Source organism: Callospermophilus lateralis, chromosome 18, assembly GCF_048772815.1.
Source record: "Callospermophilus lateralis isolate mCalLat2 chromosome 18, mCalLat2.hap1, whole genome shotgun sequence".
NCBI lineage: Eukaryota > Metazoa > Chordata > Mammalia > Rodentia > Sciuridae > Callospermophilus > Callospermophilus lateralis.
Genome location: NC_135322.1, coordinates 14,763,228 through 14,783,165, shown reverse-complemented (window position 1 = coordinate 14,783,165; position 19,938 = coordinate 14,763,228). Strand labels below are relative to the sequence as shown.

General features: G+C 63.7%; 1 protein-coding gene across 3 annotated transcripts in view; it reads left to right on the top strand.

The window, feature by feature from the left end:
- The window catches only part of Pak4 (p21 (RAC1) activated kinase 4), a 36,168-nt gene that overhangs the window by 14,034 nt on the left and 2,196 nt on the right, over window positions 1-19,938 (top strand). For 2 of the 3 annotated variants that reach the window (XM_076837741.1, XM_076837742.1), the window contains 7 exons: window positions 11,348-11,421; window positions 12,466-12,703; window positions 15,286-15,744; window positions 15,912-16,349; window positions 17,738-17,871; window positions 18,318-18,444; window positions 19,370-19,495. In XM_076837741.1, the coding sequence (XP_076693856.1) occupies window positions 12,500-12,703; window positions 15,286-15,744; window positions 15,912-16,349; window positions 17,738-17,871; window positions 18,318-18,444; window positions 19,370-19,495 (1,488 nt within the window). In that variant the 5' untranslated portion in view covers window positions 11,348-11,421; window positions 12,466-12,499. Of the gene's footprint in view, window positions 1-11,347; window positions 11,422-12,465; window positions 12,704-12,735; window positions 13,614-15,285; window positions 15,745-15,911; window positions 16,350-17,737; window positions 17,872-18,317; window positions 18,445-19,369; window positions 19,496-19,938 lie in introns of those variants that run through there. The other variant, XM_076837743.1, reaches the window with a different exon arrangement.

The window sequence follows — 19,938 nt, the reverse complement described above, 5'->3', positions numbered from 1 at the left end:
TCTGAGGCAGCCTTGGGTGCCCTCTGTGATCCTGCCATCCCGGCTGCTCCCGCTGCACCTGTGGCACCAGCCGTTTCCCCAGCCTTTGGAACAGCAGTGGAAGCGGTGCTTCCTGTTCCCAGTGAGCACGCTGGTGCCCAGGTCACCAAAAGGGACTCAGGTGCAGGCCCTGAACACCTGTGCAGTGTTAAGGGTGCTCTGGTCCCCCTTGCAGGTCTGTTGTCACGCACAGGGACCTTCCTGCAAGAGGGCCTTTGCCCCTCCCTCCACCCCGTTCTCCATTATCCAGGTGCCTATGGCCCCTCGTGGGGACCCGCTGGGGCAGAGAGTACTCACGCTCCGCACCTGGGCTGCCTGGGTTTGCCACACAGCCCTGCCACCTTCAGTTAGTGACTTTGGACATGTGGCACCCCCCACCCTGCCTCTGCTGGCCTCTTTCCCACGTGGAGACTGCTGTGTAAGGGACATCTCATCCACGGAAAGCACTCAAGAGTGGGCACGGAGACGGCTTTGTGTCATGGAGGGGGGTTGTCACCATCACTTGTTCGCTCATTTAGCGGATTCACTGTGTGCCTCCTGGGAGTCCAGCCCGTCAGCCACCCCCGTGACAGGCTGGCTGTGACCTGTCAGGCTGAGGACCTGCCCCATGGGACTTGTAGATACATACCAGGTCCGGTGACAGCAGGGGCAGGGGGCGGGACCCCGTGGCTGTGGGAGGCCAGGCTTCAGGCTGGGAAACCTGGGAAGGGTTCCTGGAGGAGGGGACATCTGGGCTGAGGAGCAGGAGTTAGTGTGTGGAGGTCTGCTTTGAGGAGAGTTCAAGGCAAAAGGATGGGAAGGGCCTGGCATTTTAAGTAAATTATTAGTATTTTTAAGTAAACTTTTTATTTTGACCACTGTAGATTCACATGGGTTTTAAACAGTGCGAAGGGGGATCTGGTGCCCTCTCCCCTCTTCCCCTCAGTGAGGCCATCTTGCAAAACCGTGGACAAGCCCACACTCAGCGTGGATGTGGACAACGGTCAGGTGCGGAGCCACCATCACAGTAGCCCTCCTGACGTCCTCTAAGCCCACCCCTGCCGCAGTCCGGCTGCAGCAAAATAACGGGGGGGGGGGGGGGGGGGTGACGAACAACTTGTGTACGTTGATACAGCAGGAGTAGGAGCCGTTTATTGTAGGACAGGAGCGGTATTTATACATTTCACACAGCTTATCTAATTAACATAAACTAGATACAGCAGTCAACCAATCAGGAATCTCCACACTGAATGGCTCACTGGCGTTACTTCACAAACCACTCCCTCTGGCATTTTGCCAGGCGCCATCCAGACTTGTTTACAGACTCTAACACACCCCGGCCACTCGCCCCCCTGTTCCCGGGTGTGATCCTGTCGTGTGAGTGGAATCCCACCCCGGGCAGCCTTTGGAATGGGCTTCTGCACGCTCCTGCCCCCAGAGCGTCATGCGGACAGCGCGCGCTGTGGGTCCCTTGCGTGTGGTCACCGCCAGGTGCTGCGCCGACGCGTGGCCATGCTTGAGCCCTAAGTCAGGGAGGTGCGGGTGCTTGTCCCTGCTTTCGCCATGGCACAGAGAGCGGCTGTGGCATCCACCTGCAGGTTTCCGTGGGGCACGTGGGTTTCGTTCCTCTGGGATGAACACCCAGCGGTGGGATTGCAGGACGGGTGGCGGTCGCATGTTTTAAGGCAGTTTCCCCAGGTGCGGCACCTGGGGGTTCCCGCCGGGAGCGTGTGAGCGGTTCCTGTGGCCTCCCCAGCACTTGGTGTTGTCACGGCTTTTTTATTCTGACTCTTCTAATAAAGTGAAGTGACAGCTCGCCGAGGCTTCAGTGTGCCTCTGACGGCTGATGACATTGGACATCCTGTCCTGGCGTCTCTGCCATCTGGCTGTCCTCCTTGGTGGGATCTCTCAGGCCTCTTATTTTTCTTTCTTTCTTTTTTTTTTTTTTTCTGTTGTGGTGCGGGGCTGTGAGCCCCGGCCTTGTCCACGCGAGGCCTTGCGCACTCCAGCCCCTGAGCTCTCTCCCCTGCGCCTGGATTGTGCGGTTTTGGCTCTTGAGGCCTGAGGACGCTCTGCTGCCCGGGACAGCAGGCCTTGGTCACGTGTGACCTGCAGACCTTCCTCCCGTCTCGGCCTGTCTTTTATCCTCTTCACGTGGACTTTTGTAGAGCAAGGTTTTTAATTTTGACGAGGTCACTTTATTAATTTTTCCTTTTACGGATTGTGCTTTTGGTGTCAGTCTAAGAGCCCTGCGCCTTGTGCTAGATGCTGAAGATAGTGCCCTAGTTTTTTTTTTTTTTTTTTTTTCAAAATTTTTATAGGTGTGCATTTTGCATTTAAGTTAACTACGGTGAGATAACCCTCCACACCTGCCAGGGTGGCTGCCATCACTAAAACAAAAATAACCAGTGCTGAGAGGATGTGGAGAGAGCAGAGCCCCACGCTTTGTTGCGGGCATGTGAAATGATACAGCCTCTTTGGGGATCAGTTGGGCAGTTTCTCAGGATAAACATGGAAGTACCATGTCACCCAGCAGTTCCACTCCCAGGTATACATCCAAAAGAAGTGAAAGCAGGCACGTGAACAGATACTCGTACACCCAGGTTCATAGCAGCATTACTTACTGCAGCCAAAAGGTATGAGCACCCCAGTGTCCATCAGTACACAAATGGAGAAATGAAATATGGTGCACACAGTGGAATATTATTCAGCAATGAAAAGGAACAGTGCTATTATGTGGACAGGCCTTGAAAACATGCTTAGTGATATAAGCCAGTTACAGAGGGAGAGTCTTTGATTCCACGTGGGTGGGGGACTGAGAACGGGCAGGCGGAAAGCAGAAGAGAGCTTCACCAGGGCCAAATGGGCAGGAAGGTGGGGCAAGTTATTTTTGGTGGGATAGAGTTTTTGTTAGGAGTGATTCAAAGGTGCGGTGTGGATGTGCTGGTGGCACAACACTGTGAATGTATTTAAAGCCACCCAAAGTGCAGTAAGAGTGGGTGAGTAGCTAAAGCCTCCATAATAACCGTGTTCACCACAATTAAAATAGTTTAATTTTTAAGAACCTGGTTCGGCCTCTTGCTGCAGGTGTGTTTCCAGGCCCTCTGTGCTGTTCCCTGCTCTGTGTGTGTGTCCCTTGCTGGGGCTCGGTGGTGGCCTTAATGCTGGGTGGAGTGATAACTCCTCCTCCTCCTCTCCCCAGCCCCGCCCCAGGTCGCGTTCCCCTTGGGTCTGGCCTGGAGGCCCTTGGTGCAGGGTGCACTGTGGCTTGCCCAGTCTCAGTCATCCTTGCCACCTCTTTGTCCTCACCCCGGTGTCCCACCCGTCACAAGTGTTGCTGTTTCTCGGTGGGCGGAACTCGTGGGCGTCCCTCTGCACCTGCTGTCCTGGCTCCCAACCTCGGTTGCTGGGCCAGAGCTGTCCACTCCACTCAGGCCCCTTGGTCTCATTCTGTTTGTGTGAAGCTTGACCCTCACTCCACAGGCCTGGACCGTGCTGGGTCCACCAGCCCGGGCGACGCGGCGGACGTGCTCAGGTTGGTCTCTGCTGAGGACCCGGGAACGTGGGGAGGAGGTGGAGCGGCTGGAGCAGGTGACCGGGGGGAGAGGAGATGAGAGTGGAGCTGGGCACGACCCGGGACCCGGGACCCCGCGAGGAGATGGCTTTCACTCCGAGGCCTGAGCGCGTTTGCAGCAGAGAAGGACAGTCGGACTAGGCTGAGAGGTCTCCCTGGCCAGCAGAGAAACAGCGGGGGCTTGGCCGAGGGAGGCCCTGGGGGAGAGGCCTTCAGATGGCTCCGTGAGAGTGAAGGCTGCTGCCCTCGGAAGGAGGCCGGCTGCAGAGATCAGAGGGGCTGGTGGCACCCTGTGCCCTGGGGCTCGAGCTGTGAGGGGACAGCCCCCTGGCGCAGAGGGCCAGCCATTCCCTTCTAGGCGGTGGCCACAGGCGGGGCGCGCCTGCACAGCCTGCTGCGGTCGGAGAACAGAGGGTAGAGCCACCAACTGGCACCAGGGACTGGCCCAGCCCTTCCACGAGGGGACACTTGGCCAGGACAGGCACAGGAGACATGCCGTGCCAACAGACCGGGACGCACAGACAGACCGGGACGCGCAGACAGACCGGGACGCGCAGACAGACCGGGACGTGCAGACAGACCAGGACGCACATGCTGCTTTTTCTTTAAAATCATGATTTCGCAATCTGCACTGCTCCAGGGGCCGCTCCCCGAGCCCTGTGAGGGGCACCCTGCCCCCTTGGCCAGCCCCCCTCCTCCCTGGTCCTGGCTGCGTCCGGCCTCCTAAGCAGCGCTCCCCTCGCCTGGTCGTGAACTCTCGACAGAACCTGGAGGCGCTGTGTTTGTGTTTTGTGTTCAGCCTCCTCTGGCTGTTAACCCACACGTGCGAGGCCACTCGTCACCCACTGGGTCGCATCCCAGGGAGCCGGCGGTTACCAGCTGGCCTTCCTCTGGGCGGCCCCTGCTGTTTCCAGCCCTGGCTGACTCACTCTGTGCTTCTGCTGGGCCGCATCCCGGGGCGTGTGCCAGCGGGCGCCTGCCGGGTCAGCCCGGCAGGGAGGAGAGTGAGGTGCAGAGTGGGCCCTCGCCTGCTGCGGGGTCTTCAGAGGCGGGAGGCGTGTGTGCAGGTGCCGCCCCCAGCACAGGATCCCAGGAAGGGCCAGCTCCAGGACAGAGCACACAGGGCCGAGGACGCCGGTCACTGCTCAGCCTCGGAGCCTTGGGCTTTGGCACCAGGCGCTGTAGAGACGGAAAGAGGGACCTTGTTTCCTGCTGCAGCCAGGGCTGCCCAGCCCACCCCCTCCAGCCAGAGCCCTAACCAGCTGGTCTGGTTTGGGCAGGTGGCCGCCCAGGTGCTCTCTGGTGACTGCTGCTAGGTGCCCCACCCCCACAGGAGGTGGGGCCTGAGGTTTGGGTCTTCTGGGACCCCCATACCTGGCCTGCTCTGGCCCAGGCCTGGTCCAGCCCCTGCTTAGAGCCCTTGGCTGGGAGGACGGGGTGGACAGGGCTGGGCTGCGGCTGTGGGCCCTTGGCAGGGTGCCGTCCGTCCTCGCAGCGCCTGCCCTGTGCGTGGAGGGGACGTTGTCCTCAGGCAGCTGGCTGCTGTTGGGAGAGGGCAGAACAGGGGTGGACAGGACACAGGTGTCTGTCCACGCACCCACCTTGTCACCTGCTTGCTTCACCAGGGTCTGGACCCTGTTCCGCTGCCCCTGAAGTGGACCCCCAGCAGAGGCCTGTCACTCAGCCCCTGAGGGGCTGCTCTCTGCCGACCTGCAGGGCCTCCAGGCCGCATGTCCAGGGGCGGCTGTGAGTGCAGGAGGGAGAGAGGCAGGTGGCGGCTGGGACCCAGCCTGGAGCCTCAGGGTTGCTTCCAGAGCAGGTGCAGAGGCCAGGCCCTGCCCTCAGGAGGCTTTCAGCCCTGGGAGGGACTGATAGGTCACCACACCAGGGGGCGTGCCCCGGGCCAGCAGGGAAGGTGGGGCCTGAGAGAGAGGGCTGGATCCCCTCAGGGTGCTGGAGAGGCTCTGGGCAGGCTGGCCTCCCCCTCAGGCCTGGTCAAGGTGCTCGCCATCTGAACCTGGGCGACACTCGGCTTCCTCCCTTTCCAAAATGGGCTGCAGCATCTGTCCCATCCAGGGCAGTGGCTGGGTGACCGCGCTCAGCTTAGGACCTGACCCGACCCGGAGTGCAGCTCCCGAGGCGGCCTCTTGCACTCCCCAGCGCTCGCCTCCCCTGAGATGGGCCAGCAGCAGGCGTCCAGGTCCCAGCCCCGTCCTCTCTCCTGTTCACATCCCCCTCCCTGCTGCCCCCCTCACCCCCCCTGGCTGTGCCCCCTCACCCCCCCTGGCTGTGCCCCCTCACCCCCCCTGGCTGTGCCCCCTCACCCCCCTGGCTGGCTCCTACAACACTGGCTGGAATCCAGGGTGGGGCTCGTTCCAGATACCCCTGCACATCAGAGAGGCCACCCAGCCCTTGCCCAAGGCCCCTTCACCCTGCACCTAACTACCACCCTGATGCACCCTAACCTGAGCCTGCCTCCAACCCGCTGGCCTCCCAGGGGCCCCAGGCACTCCGCCTTGCCCGGCTGTGACTTCCCAGCCCTGGGGGCCAGCTTGGCGTCAGGGTCGAAGAGGAGGTCAGTGGAGGAGGTCAGTGGAGGAGGTCAGTGGAGGAGGTCATGGAGGCTGAGCCTGCCGAAGTGAGTTGGTACCTGAGTTTGGGTGGTTTGCTCTTAGCCACTCGCAATCCCCTGGGCCAGCCCTGTGCTAGGCAGTGGCCAGATAGTAGGTCCTGTCCTCGTGGAGCTACTGTCCATTGGTGGAAGCAGGTACCCATCAAAAGACCACGTGACACACGGACAGTGCCGGCTGGGACGGACGGCTACTCGGAGATGGCAAGGTGTGGGGCAGTTGGTGGGTCAAGGAAGGGGCAGCTGGGGGCCCAGGCCAAGTGCACAGTGTATGAAGGCACTGTGGGGGTGCAGTGCTGCCTCTGGGCTCTCCCGATGACCAGCTTCCCAAGGTGAGGGCATCTCTGGGCTGTGTCACTGTGACCTGTCCCCGTGTGGCTGCTGATGGGTTCTCGAGGCCTCTCTGTGGTCCGCCTCCAGCCCTCTTACCTAGAGCCCTGGCCACGAGGCTTGGGTGAGGTTAGTGAGGCTCCCTGCAGGGGGACAGCCTGGGGTGGTCACGTGGGCACGGATGGCAGTGTTGGGCACACACACCGGGCTCTTTGCTGAATTCCGAGGCATCAACGTCCGACTCTGAGGCGGAGTGGAAGAGCGGCTTGGGGACTCCTGTCTGCCCTGTCCCTCCTCTGCCTGCTCCTCCTCGGGTTCAGGACTCCTGTTGGCAGTAGCATAGTCTTTGTCCCCAGGTCTTTACTGAGAGCTGCTGTTGCCAGGAGCCATGCTCTCCTAGGGGGTCTGGGGAAGGGCCCACGTGTGACACCCTGTGGCAAGTGCCCTGGGGAAATAGCAAGCGGACCCCAGCTTTGTCGAGGGTCGGGCTGGCTCCTGATGGCCAGCAAGGGGAGTCGCAGCTCTGGGCAGAAGGGACAGTGGGTACGCCACAGGCTTTGGCGTGGCCAAGGGGGGAGCCCTGGTGGCCAGAGCAGAGCAGTGGGGGGCCAGGTGCGCAGGCAGAGCCCCAACTTTGTTGATGGCCAGCTCCCTGTTCCCAGGCAGCATTCCCATCTCAGTCCTGGTCGTGTGGGGAGTTGTCTCTGCTCATGTCCCATGAACCTCTGGGTCCTTCCTCTGGAGCGGAGGAGCCCCGATTTCCCCTGCTGTGGTGTCTCCCTGGGGAAGGGGTGGAGCCCGCCTCCCTGGGCTCTGCCTCTCTGCCCTCCTGCCTGCAGCCTCAGGTCTCCTCTCCCGCTCAGTCCCTGGCACCTTCTGACTCGCCTCCTTCCAGGAGGTGAGCCCTGCAGGGAAGGCCCGTTTCTGGCCGTCCTGTCTGCAGCTGAGGGCACCCGCCTGGTCTGCAGAGTCCCCTCAGTAGTCATGACGGCATCGAGTGGACGGGTGGGCGTGTTGGGGTCGCCTGCGCATAGAGAAGGTGGGGACCCTGGGGGAGGGGGAGTGGGGCAGATGTGGCAGAGGGAGTGGTGTGGCTGGGGTGGGGTGGTGAGGAGCTGCGGGGGGCTGCAGAGGGAAGCCAGACCCCCCACCCCCGCTGGTCAGCCCTGGCGGAAGCCGTCCTCCCTCCCAAAACCAGTGGTGGACATGATGGCCAGGGCAGGCCAGGCGGAGGCCTCCGTGCGGGCGGGGGCCAGTGAGCACTTCCTCCCTGGCTCTCCGTCCCAGGGTTTCACATTGGTGACTAGGAAAGGGTGTCTGTGACCCTGGCTGTGTCCCCTGGGCTTGCCATGGCCCAGTTCCACTTGGGTCAGCCTGGAGGGCAGGGTGGAGGGCTGGCCGGAGGGTTCCTGGCCACACATGTGCGCCCGGGCACACACACACACCAGGTGGCTTCGTCACACTGGGAGCTTGTTCTTACCCGGGCCGCACAGTGACGGGGCCTGGGCAGTGTGTCACTTTCCTCTCATGAAAGGTGGCGGGAGGACGAGCAGGTGAGGGGCCAGCCGCGGGGGCTGAGGAACGCCAGAGGTTTTTGTTGACTGAGCACTTTCCGTGGTCTAGGGACACGTGTGCCTCATGTTCAGGATCAGACACGACTTCAGGGCACCTGTGCCTGTCCTCTGGACTCTTCCCGGGATCCCTGGGTCGCTCTCTGCCCCGGGTCCCTCCTGACTGTCCAGTGCCCTGGCCCTGTCTGCGGTGGCCAGCGAGGTGCAGCAGGCGCAGGTGCCAGGCCCTTCTCCGCTGTTCCCCAAGCGCCTGCGGGGGTGGGGGGTGGGGGGACAGCATCTAGGTGTCGGTGTCGCAGGGAGCAGGGTGGGACAGTCCTTGTTCTCCGGAGCTGACCTTCGAGGGGAGAGGTGGACACAGAAGACTCACAGCCCCGCCACACACGCTCACCGTCACCCAACATGGCCAGTGCGGCAGGGGACGATCTGCAGAGGGTGACGGGCAGGACGGGACGTCTAAATGTAGACCTGTGGGGAGGCAGGTGGGCAGCGGAGAGAAGGACTTTACCTCTGTGAGCCTCAGTCTCCACACCTACAAAATGGGGACCCAGAGTGGCCACTGAACCCAGGTGCAGGTGGCCTGTGAGCTCCGCCTGGGCACTGAGGTGCGGGTCCCCTCATGGTGACGGCGGCCGTCCTGTCTCCCTGCTGCTTCACACACCGGGCGGAGGCTGAAGAGGCGAGAAACAAAAAAGAGAGGCAGGGGCCGGAGCCCTGCTGCGTGCTGCTCCCCACACCCCTCAGGACAGGACAGCCAGGGAGGAGGTGGGGACCCCTGGAGGGACCAGGGACGAGAGGCAAAGTGAGGTCTGGGCATAGAGCAGGCAGGGAGGGAGGGGGCGTGGCCAGGGCTGGCCGGAGATGATGGTAGGCGAACCCTGCAGCTGGCGGCACCCCCGGCAGGACAGGCAGGCCGAGCGCAGCCTCTGCCCGCTGCCTGGTTCACATCCCGGCTGCCTCTCCCTGGGCGCCCTGGACAGGGGGTTCCGCTCTCCGGGCCTCGGTTTCTGCATTTGAGCATTAGGGTGTGTCCTAGGCTGGTCACGAGGACAGACTCGGATTAGGTCCGAGAGCAGTGCCCATACAAGCTGACCTCGGCCGGCGGCCACCGCTGACTCCCACAGCTGGTGCAGCTGCAGGTTCAGGGTCAGAGGGGCCAAGCTGAGGTCTGTCCTGCCTTCCTCGCTGTCCCCTGGGCACATGGGCTGTCCCAGCTGCCTTTTTCCTTGTCTCTTGCGTGGGCTTGTACTATCCCCTTCTTCCTCCTGGGTCAGATGCACGGGCTAAATGAGGGGCGTGACTGAGGCCTTGGGAGAGGCCCGGCTGCTCAGCCCGGGTGCAGCTGCAGGTAGGGGTGCCCGGGTGCAGCTGCAGGTAGGGGTGCCCGGGTGCCTGGGTGCCCGGCGCTGAGTGCTCTCTGTGTGTGGCTTGTCCTGGCTCTGGCCCCGCGGACTCGGGCAGGCCTCAGCGCCTGTGTTCTGGTGAACAGCCTGTTTCAGGCCTCAGCGCCTGTGTTGTGGTGAACAGCAGAGCGTTCAGGGGGACGGGACGAACAGGCTGGATGCGGACGTCCTAGGACTCGCTCGTGTGGTGCCTCGGAACCGCTCCAGGGAGCAGCTCCAGGGAGCACTGCTGTCATGGCTGCCTGCTGATGGGGGAGCCAGGCGCAGGCCCCAGAGCTGCCCGGGACGGTGCTGGAGCTCCCTGGATGGGGCGGGCCAGGTCCCTCCTTCACGGGGGCGGTGAGGTCGCCCTGCCACTAACAGCGAGCCAGCTGTGGGCGCTTAGCTGCCCTGCACCCCTGCTCACGAGGCCAGGCGCTGGCCAGGACTGCAGTGCCTGGAGCCGGCTGGGTGGGGCTCCCATGGTCATTATAAACACGGCCAGTTCCTCTGTTTGTCCTGTCCTCGGGGCTGTGCCCAGAGGAAAGGGGTGGCCCAGGCAAATATCCGGAGGTGTGCCCCTCTGCCCCTTCCCCACAGGGGCATGAGGCTGTAGCCTGCAAGGTGGCTTGGGGGTGTATGCAGGGGCTGTGGGGCAGCGGGCCGGAACAGCTCCGCCCTCCTGGTCCTGGGTTCCTCTTTAGTATCTGCTCCTCCCCCACTGGGTTTAGTGAGAGGTCGTGGCTGACCCTGTGCCTGCAGAGGCCAGAGGCCGTGGGAGCCGCCTTCGTGCCCGACAGTGGGAGAAGGAGCTGATAAACAGCACGGAAAGTTCAAGACGAAGAACAGGCTGCGCACGGAAGACGGGGCGGTCACGGGACACGGAGCAGGAACTAGAGTGCCCTGCGTGGGATGGGGTGGGGACTTTCAAGGTTGTAGGGACAACCCTGGGAGCCAGGACTAGAGACCTAGAGTTGAGCCAGGGAGCAGAGAGCGGCCAGGGCCACCAGGCGGACCAGGGGTACATGGCTGGAGGACAGATGGACAGTGTTCAGGGCTGGGGAGAGACTGCGCAGGGGCTTGCTGACCCTCCTGGGGTCAGAGAGGGGGCTGGGGCGGAAGTGGAGGGTGCCCTGCCCGCCCAGGTCTGCGTACCACACACCCGGGCCCTGGAACCCAGGGCCAGCGGGGGAACCCTGGCCAGGCCTGGCTCTGGCCACCCTCTGGCCTTTATGGACCCGTTGAAACAGGTTGGCTGCCTGTCCCCACCCACTTCCCACTGGGCTCCTGCTGCCAGACCGGTTCCCCTGGTTGGCTCTCCAGGACGGCCTTCTCTGGCCAGGGCTGGCCGCATTCCCCTCAGAGCTGCACTGAGGAGAGGAGCCTAGGAGGCAGAGAGCAAGGCCTGGGGTGGGGGCGTGTGGCCGCAGACCCTCTGCAAGTACCCTTTCCCTAGGCCATGAGACGGCGCCACCCTGCGCCCAGCACTGTCAGGCACTGGGAGCCAGCTGGGAACAAGACGCAAGTCCTCCTGGAGTGTCGCTCCTCGCCCTGCTCCTCCACTCCCGTGGCCCTCTCCAGAAGCCCCCTCAGCCCGCACTGTTCCTCCCTGGCTGCTCCCGCTCCCTGGATCCCAGCTCTGACCACTCGGAGTTGTCTTTTTTGGGGGCCAGATTTTTTTGCCCCATAGAGACAACCCCATGAGGTCAGAGACTGTCCGGGTCACCACTGTGTTCCTGCTACCTGCCAGCAAACAGCTGGACACAGAGGAGGCCCGTTGTCGAGTTCCTGAATAGAGTGGACAGATGGATGGACAGACGGACGTTTTCTCCCTGTTTTACAGATGAGTCATCCGAAGCCCCGAGAAGGCACATCACCTGCCCTTGGGCACTTCTAGCCCAGCCACCCTCAAACCAGGTGTGTGTAACTCCAGGGCCCATGTATTAGGGCATTGGGGCGGGGCCCCCACAGCAAGTGGCAGTGCCTGGAGCCCTCCTCCCACAGGCACCTGCACGGCCTTCCAATACTTGATGTCACTGTGCCCAGCCCTGAGCTGGGCACGTTGTTCACTCATTCATTTCTTACAGCGCCCTGTGGGATTGGCCAGCACTTGGAGGGGTTCAGTCACTCACTCAGGGTCCCAGGTAGCAAATGGCAGAGAGATTTGTGCTCCGGACACCTGGCTTCTCTGCCATCCTTTTGAGGGCTCCTGTAGGGTGCCACCATCACCCTCCCCTTGGGGGCCCCAGGACAAGTTCCAGACCCTAAAGACAGGTTCGTGTCACAGTGAGGGTACCCGGCACCCTGCCTGTCCGTGGCTGTGGGTGGAGTCGTAGCTGAAGGTGGGCAGCAGCTGGAGCCCAGGGTCAGGGCCGGGCCAGCAGGGTCGGGGCGATGGCTGAGCGCTCAGAACGCGCTAGGCCCGGGTGGGACTCGGAGGAGACTGGGCAGCCAGGCCTGGCCCGGGCCCTGGTGTCTGTTGGAGGGGGTGATGGAAACATCGAGCAGGCCACACGAGAAGCAGCACAGACTTTTCACAAGTTAAACCATCACTGAAGGTGACATGGTAGAGGGCCGGTGGGATGGGGTGAGTTTACTTGGGATGGGGAAGGATTCGCTGAGCACTCAGTGCTGAGGAGGAGGGGCGTGGGGTGCCGGGCAGGGCGCTTAGGCAGAGGACAGCCGCCCAAAGACACCAAGGGGTGAGGGAGGGCGCCCTGAGGTGAGAATGGAGAGTACTGGGGCGATTGTGGGCCACGGAGGGCTGGGGGTTCTTCTCGTTGACCCTGAGCGGGGAGAGCTGCTGGGGGCTGCGAGTGACAGGGCCGTGCCTGACCTCCGAGTGCCGGACGGACCCGGGGCCGGGGCCTGGAGGAGACTGCTGAGGAGAGGGAGCATCGGGCAGGTGTGGGCAAGCCCCACTGGCCCCTGGCCCGCCACTACCAGCATGTCCTCCCGCAGGTGCCCTGGTAGAGGAGCCCGAAGCCCCGGCGCCATGTTTGGGAAGAGGAAGAAGCGGGTGGAGATCTCGGCGCCATCCAATTTCGAGCACCGCGTCCACACGGGCTTCGACCAGCAGGAGCAGAAGTTCACGGGGCTGCCCCGCCAGTGGCAGAGTCTGATCGAGGAGTCGGCCCGCCGGCCCAAGCCCCTCATCGACCCCGCCTGCATCACCTCCATCCAGCCCGGGGCCCCTAAGGTACACTGTCGCCTGCCACCGCCTCCCCGACCCCCACAGCCCGGCCCAGTACTGGCCTCCCCACCCACTTCCCTGCTTCCTCACCCAAAGCCCTTGCTGGTCCACTGGCCTCCAGGCTCTGTAATCTCGTCCCCAGTGCCAGTCACCCAACTGCCAGCCTGCCCAGAGCCCCTTGGCAGTGGGGGGACAGGCCTGCTCCCAGGCAATGACCAGCACCAAGTGGTCCGGGCTGGGGTAGGGCGCACAGAGGAGGCCCGGACCCAGGCCAGGCCTGAGGGTGAGCGGCTCAGAACGGCGAGCGAATGGCGAGCTGCGGGCTGTGGAGGAGGCAGGCAGGTGCCCGGGAGGCCTGGGGGCTTTCGTGTTTCCTGGGCTTTTCTGCCATCTTGAGCACAGCGACCAGGCTGGGGTTGGAGCCGGGACATGGCTTCAGGCCTGTACTCTGCCCCCTGAGCCCACCCCCATGTGGAGTTTAGAATTATGGTCCTGGTGGCCCGGGGTGGCCCGGGGGTGGTCAGGCTGGCCTTGGGGTGCAGAGTGCCTGGTGAGGCCACTCTTCATCCAAGGGTGATGGGACCCACAAGGGCTGCAGGCCGGGGCACTATAGCCAGGTTGTCCCCAGTGGGTGGAGGTGGGCACGCCTGTTTCTCGGCAGACTGGCGCCCTGGCAGGCCTGTGGCTGACTCATCCTCCCCCAGTGCCCTGGCGGGGAGGAGCCGAGGTCATCGGGTTGACCGTGGACGAAGTGCGGGGCCTCAGTCTGGGGCCGCTGGGGTGCTCGTGGCCCTGCAGGGTGCTGACTGCTGTGGCCTCTTTGCCCCTGCTTAGAAAGCAGGGTTCATGTCCAGAGCTGTGTTTGGGCTTCTCCTGCTACACACCAGCCACAGCCCAGTGGCGGCCACCTCTGTAGGTGAGCACTGGTCTTCTGTGCCTACACTGCTCCTGCGGCGCTCCGGCCCTCCCTGTGGCCACTGTGTGCAGGCGGGACTCATACTAGCTGGCTCTGCTAGCCAGGAGCCCTGCCCTGCAGCTGGCCCACCGTGAGGAAGGGGCGCCTGTCTTAATTCACACAAAGGTGACCCTTAGTCCAACACTGTCCTCAGGCCCCATGGGCTTTGTGTTGGCTGCCCTGGACCAGGAGTCCCCACGGCCCCAGGGGCCTCTTGGCCCCCTTCCAACCCCACTGCCCAGCCACACCCTGCATCTCAGGGGAGGCCAGGCTTCCAGGCTGGAGCTCAGACTCAGGAGGCAGGGGCAGCAGCAGGCCACCAGGGGCTCTGTTTTTTGCACATTAGAGGAAGTCCTGGGCCCCTATCCCTGCTGCCAAAGAGCCACAGCAGTGGTAGAGCCCGCCCCCAGCAGGTCCCATGGTTGGCTCCTGTGGCCTCTTCCCGCCTGCCCCCTTCCCACTGGGCTGCTGCATCTGCTGAGCACCTCTGTGTGCCGCTGAGCACCTCTGTGTGCCGCAGCTCTGGGGCCCAGATGTCGTGGAACTGGAAACTGATGGGAGAACATGGCACGTGGCAGAGCCCCGCAGTGGACAGGTGTGCTCCTATTGCACTGGGGTCAGTCCCTGGAGAAAAAGAACTCAGGGAGAGGCGGGAGGTGGGAGCTGGCCTTCTGGACTTCGAGGGGCTGGGGTCAGCCGAACCTGAGAAACCCAGTTTGAACAAAGACCTGAAGGGTGGGAGGGAAGAGGCCATGGCTCCCTGGGAGATATAGGGTCCAGGTCGAGGGACAGCAAGTCAGAGCCCTGAGACTCGCACCTTGTACCGGCTTGAACCCTGAGGCGCTTAACCACTGAGCCACCTCCCCAGTCCATTTTACTTTTTATTTTGAGACAGGGTCTCCCTAAGTTGCTCAGGGCCTCACAGAGTTACTTAAGGCTGGCCTTGAACTTGGGATCCTCCTGCCTCAGCCTCCCAGGCTGCAGGGATAGCAGGCGTGGCCATCATGCCCAGTGTGTCTGCAGCTTAGCGGGTATGGGAGAGCCCTGAAGGCCACAGCCCTGCCTGACGGGAGGCAGGTGGTGGCTGCGGAGGGCTGCTGCAGGCTGCGTTTGCATTGGCCATGTGGCACCCAGGGTCCCCTTCCCTGCAGTTTGGGCCCAGGCATGTCCACTGTCCCTGCACCCCACCTCTGGCCTCCAGGGGAGCAGAGAGCTGGTTTGGGGGTAGCCTGTAGAGGAGGACGTGCCCAGCTGGGCCCCGGCACAGTGTCCTGTCACTCACGGCTCTTCAGAGCTGACGATGGGGCGGGTGGCTCCCTCCTCCCACCAGAGCAGGACTCTTCCGGTCCAGGGAGCCAGATGAGGGGTTGCCACCTAGGGGTGCCATCTCTCCTGGCTCTGGGGTGACAGCCGGGCCCTGACGAGTGCTCCTTTGGCTCCCTCCTGCCCTGAAGTGTGGTGGGGGCGGGCCCAGCCCCCTCCCCCGCCCTCCCGTCCCCCTCCATCACCCCCTGGCATTTCTTCATTGCGTCTCTGTCTTGTCTCTGTGTTGTGTCGTCCTGTCTATCGGATGCACTTCCTGTGTCCCCTCCTCCTTGCCTGGCCCCCACCCTGCCATTGCCCGGGACCCCAGACCATCGTGCGGGGCAGCAAAAGTGCCAAGGATGGGGCCCTCACGCTGCTGCTGGACGAGTTTGAGAACATGTCGGTGACACGCTCCAACTCCCTGCGGAGAGACAGCCCGCCACCCCCGACCCGTGCCCGCCAGGAAAATGGGATGCCCGAGGAGCAGGCCACCCCAGCCAGAGGGGTCCCAGAGAAGTCTGGTGGCCGAGGCCGGGTCACTGGCCGCAGCGAGGCGGGGGGCAGCAGTGGTGACAGGCGGCGGGTGGGGCCCGAGAAGAGGCCCAAGTCCTCCAGGGAGGGCCCAGGAGGGCCCCCGGAGTCCTCCCGGGACAAACGCCCCCTCTCCGGGCCTGACGTTGGCACCCCCCAGCCTGCCAATCTGGCCAGTGGGGCGAAGCTGGCGGCCGGCAGGCCCTTTAACACATATCCACGGGCCGATACGGACCACCCGCCCCGGGGTGCCCAGGTAATCCATCCCCCACTGTCCCCTGCCCCTTGCTTCCCACTCCCCGCCTGCCAGCCCCAGTCCAGGCCCAGCCCCTGTGCGTCACTCATCCTGACCACCATGTGTCTGTCCCTCAGCTCGGAACAGAGCTGCGCTGGCCCCTCAGCCCCCTCTCTCTTCTGTTTCAGGGAGAGCCTCACAGCAAGGCCCCGAACGGGCCCTCGGCAGGGGGCTTGGCTGCCCCCCAGTCCTCCTCTTCCCGGCCTCCCACCCGAGCCCACGGCACCCCCAGCCCCGGCGTGCTGGGCCCCCATGCTTCCGAGCCCCAGCTGGCCCCTCCGGCCCGCGCCCTCGCCACCCCCGCCGGGCCCCCTGCTGCCGGGCCCCCTGGACCCCGCTCACCCCAGCGGGAGCCACAGCGAGTGTCCCATGAGCAGTTCCGGGCCGCCCTTCAGCTGGTAGTGGACCCCGGGGACCCCCGCTCCTACCTGGACAACTTCATCAAGATCGGGGAGGGCTCCACGGGCATCGTGTGCATCGCCACAGTGCGCAGCTCCGGCAAGCTGGTGGCCGTCAAGAAGATGGACCTGCGTAAGCAGCAGAGGCGCGAGCTCCTGTTTAACGAGGTGGGTGGCGGGGCTGCAGCCAGGCCTCGGGACAGGGCAGGGAGGGTGCCTCTGGGTGGAGTGCCCGGGGGGCCGCGGCCTCGGCTCTCCCCTCCTGCTCCCTGCGCCAGCCACCTCCCCACTGGAGGGTTCTGTCTCCGCCCTAACAGCGCCCACCCCTCCATCCCAGTGTGCCTCCCAGCCTCCAGGGGAGGTCCTGGGGCCCCCTGAGGCCCTCCCTCAGTGTCCCCTGGGCCTTGCCACCCATCAGGGTCCAGCTGGCCTACAGATCATCCCCTCAGGCCTGTTCCTCCTCTGGTTCCCTGTCTCCAGGAGACCCCATCACCCCGTCTCTGTCTCTAGGACAACGTCCTGGACTCTCTTTGTCCCCCACCCACGTCTCTATGCAGCCTCCCCTCTTGGACACCCCCTAAACAGTCCCCATACAAGAGCCCAGGGGGGCCAGATGCACTGGCACATGGATGTCATCCCAGCAAGTCAGGAGGCTGAAGCAGGAGGATCCCAAGTTCAAAGCCAGCCTCAGAATTTATTGAGGCTCTAAGCAACTCAGTGAGGCCCTGTCTCAAAATTTTAAGATTTTTTTAAAAATCAGGCTGGTATGTGGCTCAGTGGTTAGCACCTCTGGGTTCAATCCCTGCCCCCCCCCCACCAAAGAGCCAGGGGTGTTTGCCATGTAAGCCAGCCACGTCCCGCTCCGCTGCACAGACCCTCACAGCGCCCACCCCCGTGCTCTCAGGTGGAGCCCTGGCCCTTCACTGTCCCTTGAGGTCCTTTTTGATCTGGCCCCAGTGAGGCGCCTGGTCTGTCCAGCTTCCTGCTCTGGCTCTTGTGGCCTCTTCCATAGGCAGCTCCCGGCTCTGTCCCCCGGGGAGTCTGGGTAGGAGAAGTGTCCCCCTCCTCTGATGCAGGATTCCTCAGAGGAGCTCAGGTTGGAGGTCATGGGGACAGCCCCTGTCCTCCTGTCTCTGCGTTTCCTGGCCCTCCCTGGAACACCCCCCCCCCCCCCCCCCCCCGTGCTCTCTGAACCCCGCCTGCCCATCCCCTGTGGGCAGGGTCCCCGCAGGCCCGGCTTCCCCTTGTGGCCTCTCGCCCCCGCACGTGCGTCTTGTTCACCTCAGGCTGCGGGGCTCGCCCGGCCCTCTCCAGCATCAGCCTGGTGGTCAGGGCCCGCCACCGCTTGCCCAGGCAGGAGTGGAGGTTGGGGTCAGAAGGCCGGGTGGTGCATGGGGTGAAGGGTCGGCCCCCCAGTGGAGGTGTCGGGCCTCCAGCTGGCTTTAAGGCCTGCTCCTGTTGGGCAGCGGGGAAGGCCACAGTGACCAGTGAGCAGCAGTGGGGGTGGAGCCTCCCCAAGGGGGGCGCTGCGCCCTGCCTCACGGACACCCCCCCAGGTGGTGATCATGCGGGACTACCAGCACGAGAACGTGGTGGAGATGTACAACAGCTACCTGGTGGGCGACGAGCTCTGGGTGGTCATGGAGTTCCTGGAGGGCGGCGCCCTCACCGACATCGTCACCCACACCAGGTACGCGGGTGGCTGCACCCTGGCTGACCACCAGCCTGCTGGCTCCCAAGCTCCCCTTCACACCCCCCTCCCGTGACAGGGTCACGTCCCCCCAGATAGGATGGGTAAGGCCACATCTCAGCCAGCAGTGCCATGAGCCCCAGCCTGGGTCCCTGTCCTCTTAGATTCTTCCCCGTCCCCACTCAAGGCAGGTCTGTGTCCCCCATTGACTGGGATTGTGTCTTCTCAGATCCCCCACCCATACCCCAAGTCAGGGCCATGTCCCTCTCAGACCCCCGAAGCAGGGCCCTCCCTGTCTGCTCCTCGCCCACTGCCCCCTTGCTCCTCGCCCCCTGCCCCCTTGCTCCTCGCCCCTCACCCCCTTGCCTCTTACCCACTGCCCCCTTCCCCACTGCCCCCTCGCCCACTGCCCCCTGCCCCTCGCCCACTGGCCCTCACCCCCGCAGGATGAACGAGGAGCAGATCGCTGCCGTGTGCCTGGCCGTGCTGCAGGCCCTGTCTGTGCTCCACGCCCAGGGCGTCATCCACCGGGACATCAAGAGTGACTCGATTCTGCTGACCCATGATGGAAGGGTGAGGAGGCGGGTGGCCATTTGCTGGTGCTCCCCTACCTCTCCCCAGGTCCCCTCTGCCATTGGGGACACGTGCTGACCCTCAGTTCAGGGCTGTGAGGAGCAGTAAGCTGATCTGTTTCCCGTGGAATAGTCCAGACCTGGGCCCAGGGGCAGGCTCCTAGACTGGCAGGGGGCCTCGGCCAGGTGCTTCTGCCTCCGCTGAGCAGCTCCAGTCCAGCCCCGGCGGGCCGTGGGCGCCCAGCCATCGCCCTGCCGTAGACTGAGGTTCTGAATCCAGGGCCGTGCGGGAGCCACACTGTACCCAGAACTTGTATATAACCCAAGGGGGACGTCACTGTCCTCGGGTAAGGGAGCGCAGAGGGTGAAGGCAGAGGGTGCGCGGTTTTCATGGAGCCCGAGGTGGAGAACCCCAGGCTCTAGACAGGTGTGTTTGGGAGCATCTGTGAGCCTCCTGAAATGGCAGGCTCCCCCTGAGAGCGTGTTTTCTGGAAAGATCTAGATACCCTCAGTAGTCGGGAGGGGCCCAGGATTCCAGACCCTTAGTTCTGGGGTCTTGGCTGTTGCCAAGGCAAGCTGTGTCTGTCTGTCTGTCTTTCTGTCTCCCCCACCCCTACGCGTGTGCACGCGCACAGACACACACACACACACTGGGGCACAGTGTGTTGTTTGTCCCCATCTCCACCCGGCCTTTGGTATGTGCAGGACTCAGGCCACTTCCCTTAAGAGCCCCAGGGCACCTGGTGTCCCCTACAGAGTTTGTTCCAAGATAAGAGACCCCGAGGGCTCCGCAGGGGTCGGCTGCAGACCCCGGCTCTCACCTCTGGGCTGTGCCGTGGCATCAAGGTGTCCAGGGCAAGGAGAGAGCCTGGCGGGCCCCTCTGCTGCCCCCAGGGCCACGCCCTGACCTGGCTCTCTGTCCCCAGGTGAAGCTGTCAGACTTCGGGTTCTGCGCCCAGGTGAGCAAGGAGGTGCCCCGGAGGAAGTCGCTGGTGGGCACACCCTACTGGATGGCCCCGGAGCTCATCTCCCGCCTTCCCTACGGCCCAGAGGTGAGCGCAGTGGCCCAGCCGCCCTGGTGACATTTGCAGCACAGCCCTGGTGCTGGGCTGAGGAGGCCAGTCTGGGCAGCGGTCGCAGGGACAGTGCAGTGGAAGAGGGCGGATGCGTGTTCTCGTCGTTGGTGGAGCTCTGGTTCTGGGCCAGGCCCGGGACCTGGCAATGGGAACAGAATGCTGGCAGAAGTGGTCAGTGTGGGAAGGGGCCACAGCTGTGGGAGTTCACAGTGGGGAAGCCCGAGTGCCCTCATGGCCACTCTCAATGTGCTGAGGGGCCTCTCCCCTTGGGGAGGGCAGACACTCTCCAGCCATCCCTCTGCCAGCCCTGGCCTGTGTCCCCCCCCCTTGCCCTGGCCTGTGTCCCCCCCCCCTTGCCCTGGCCTGTGTCCCCTCCTTGCCCTGGCCTGTGTCCCCTCCTTGCCCTGGCCTGTGTCCCC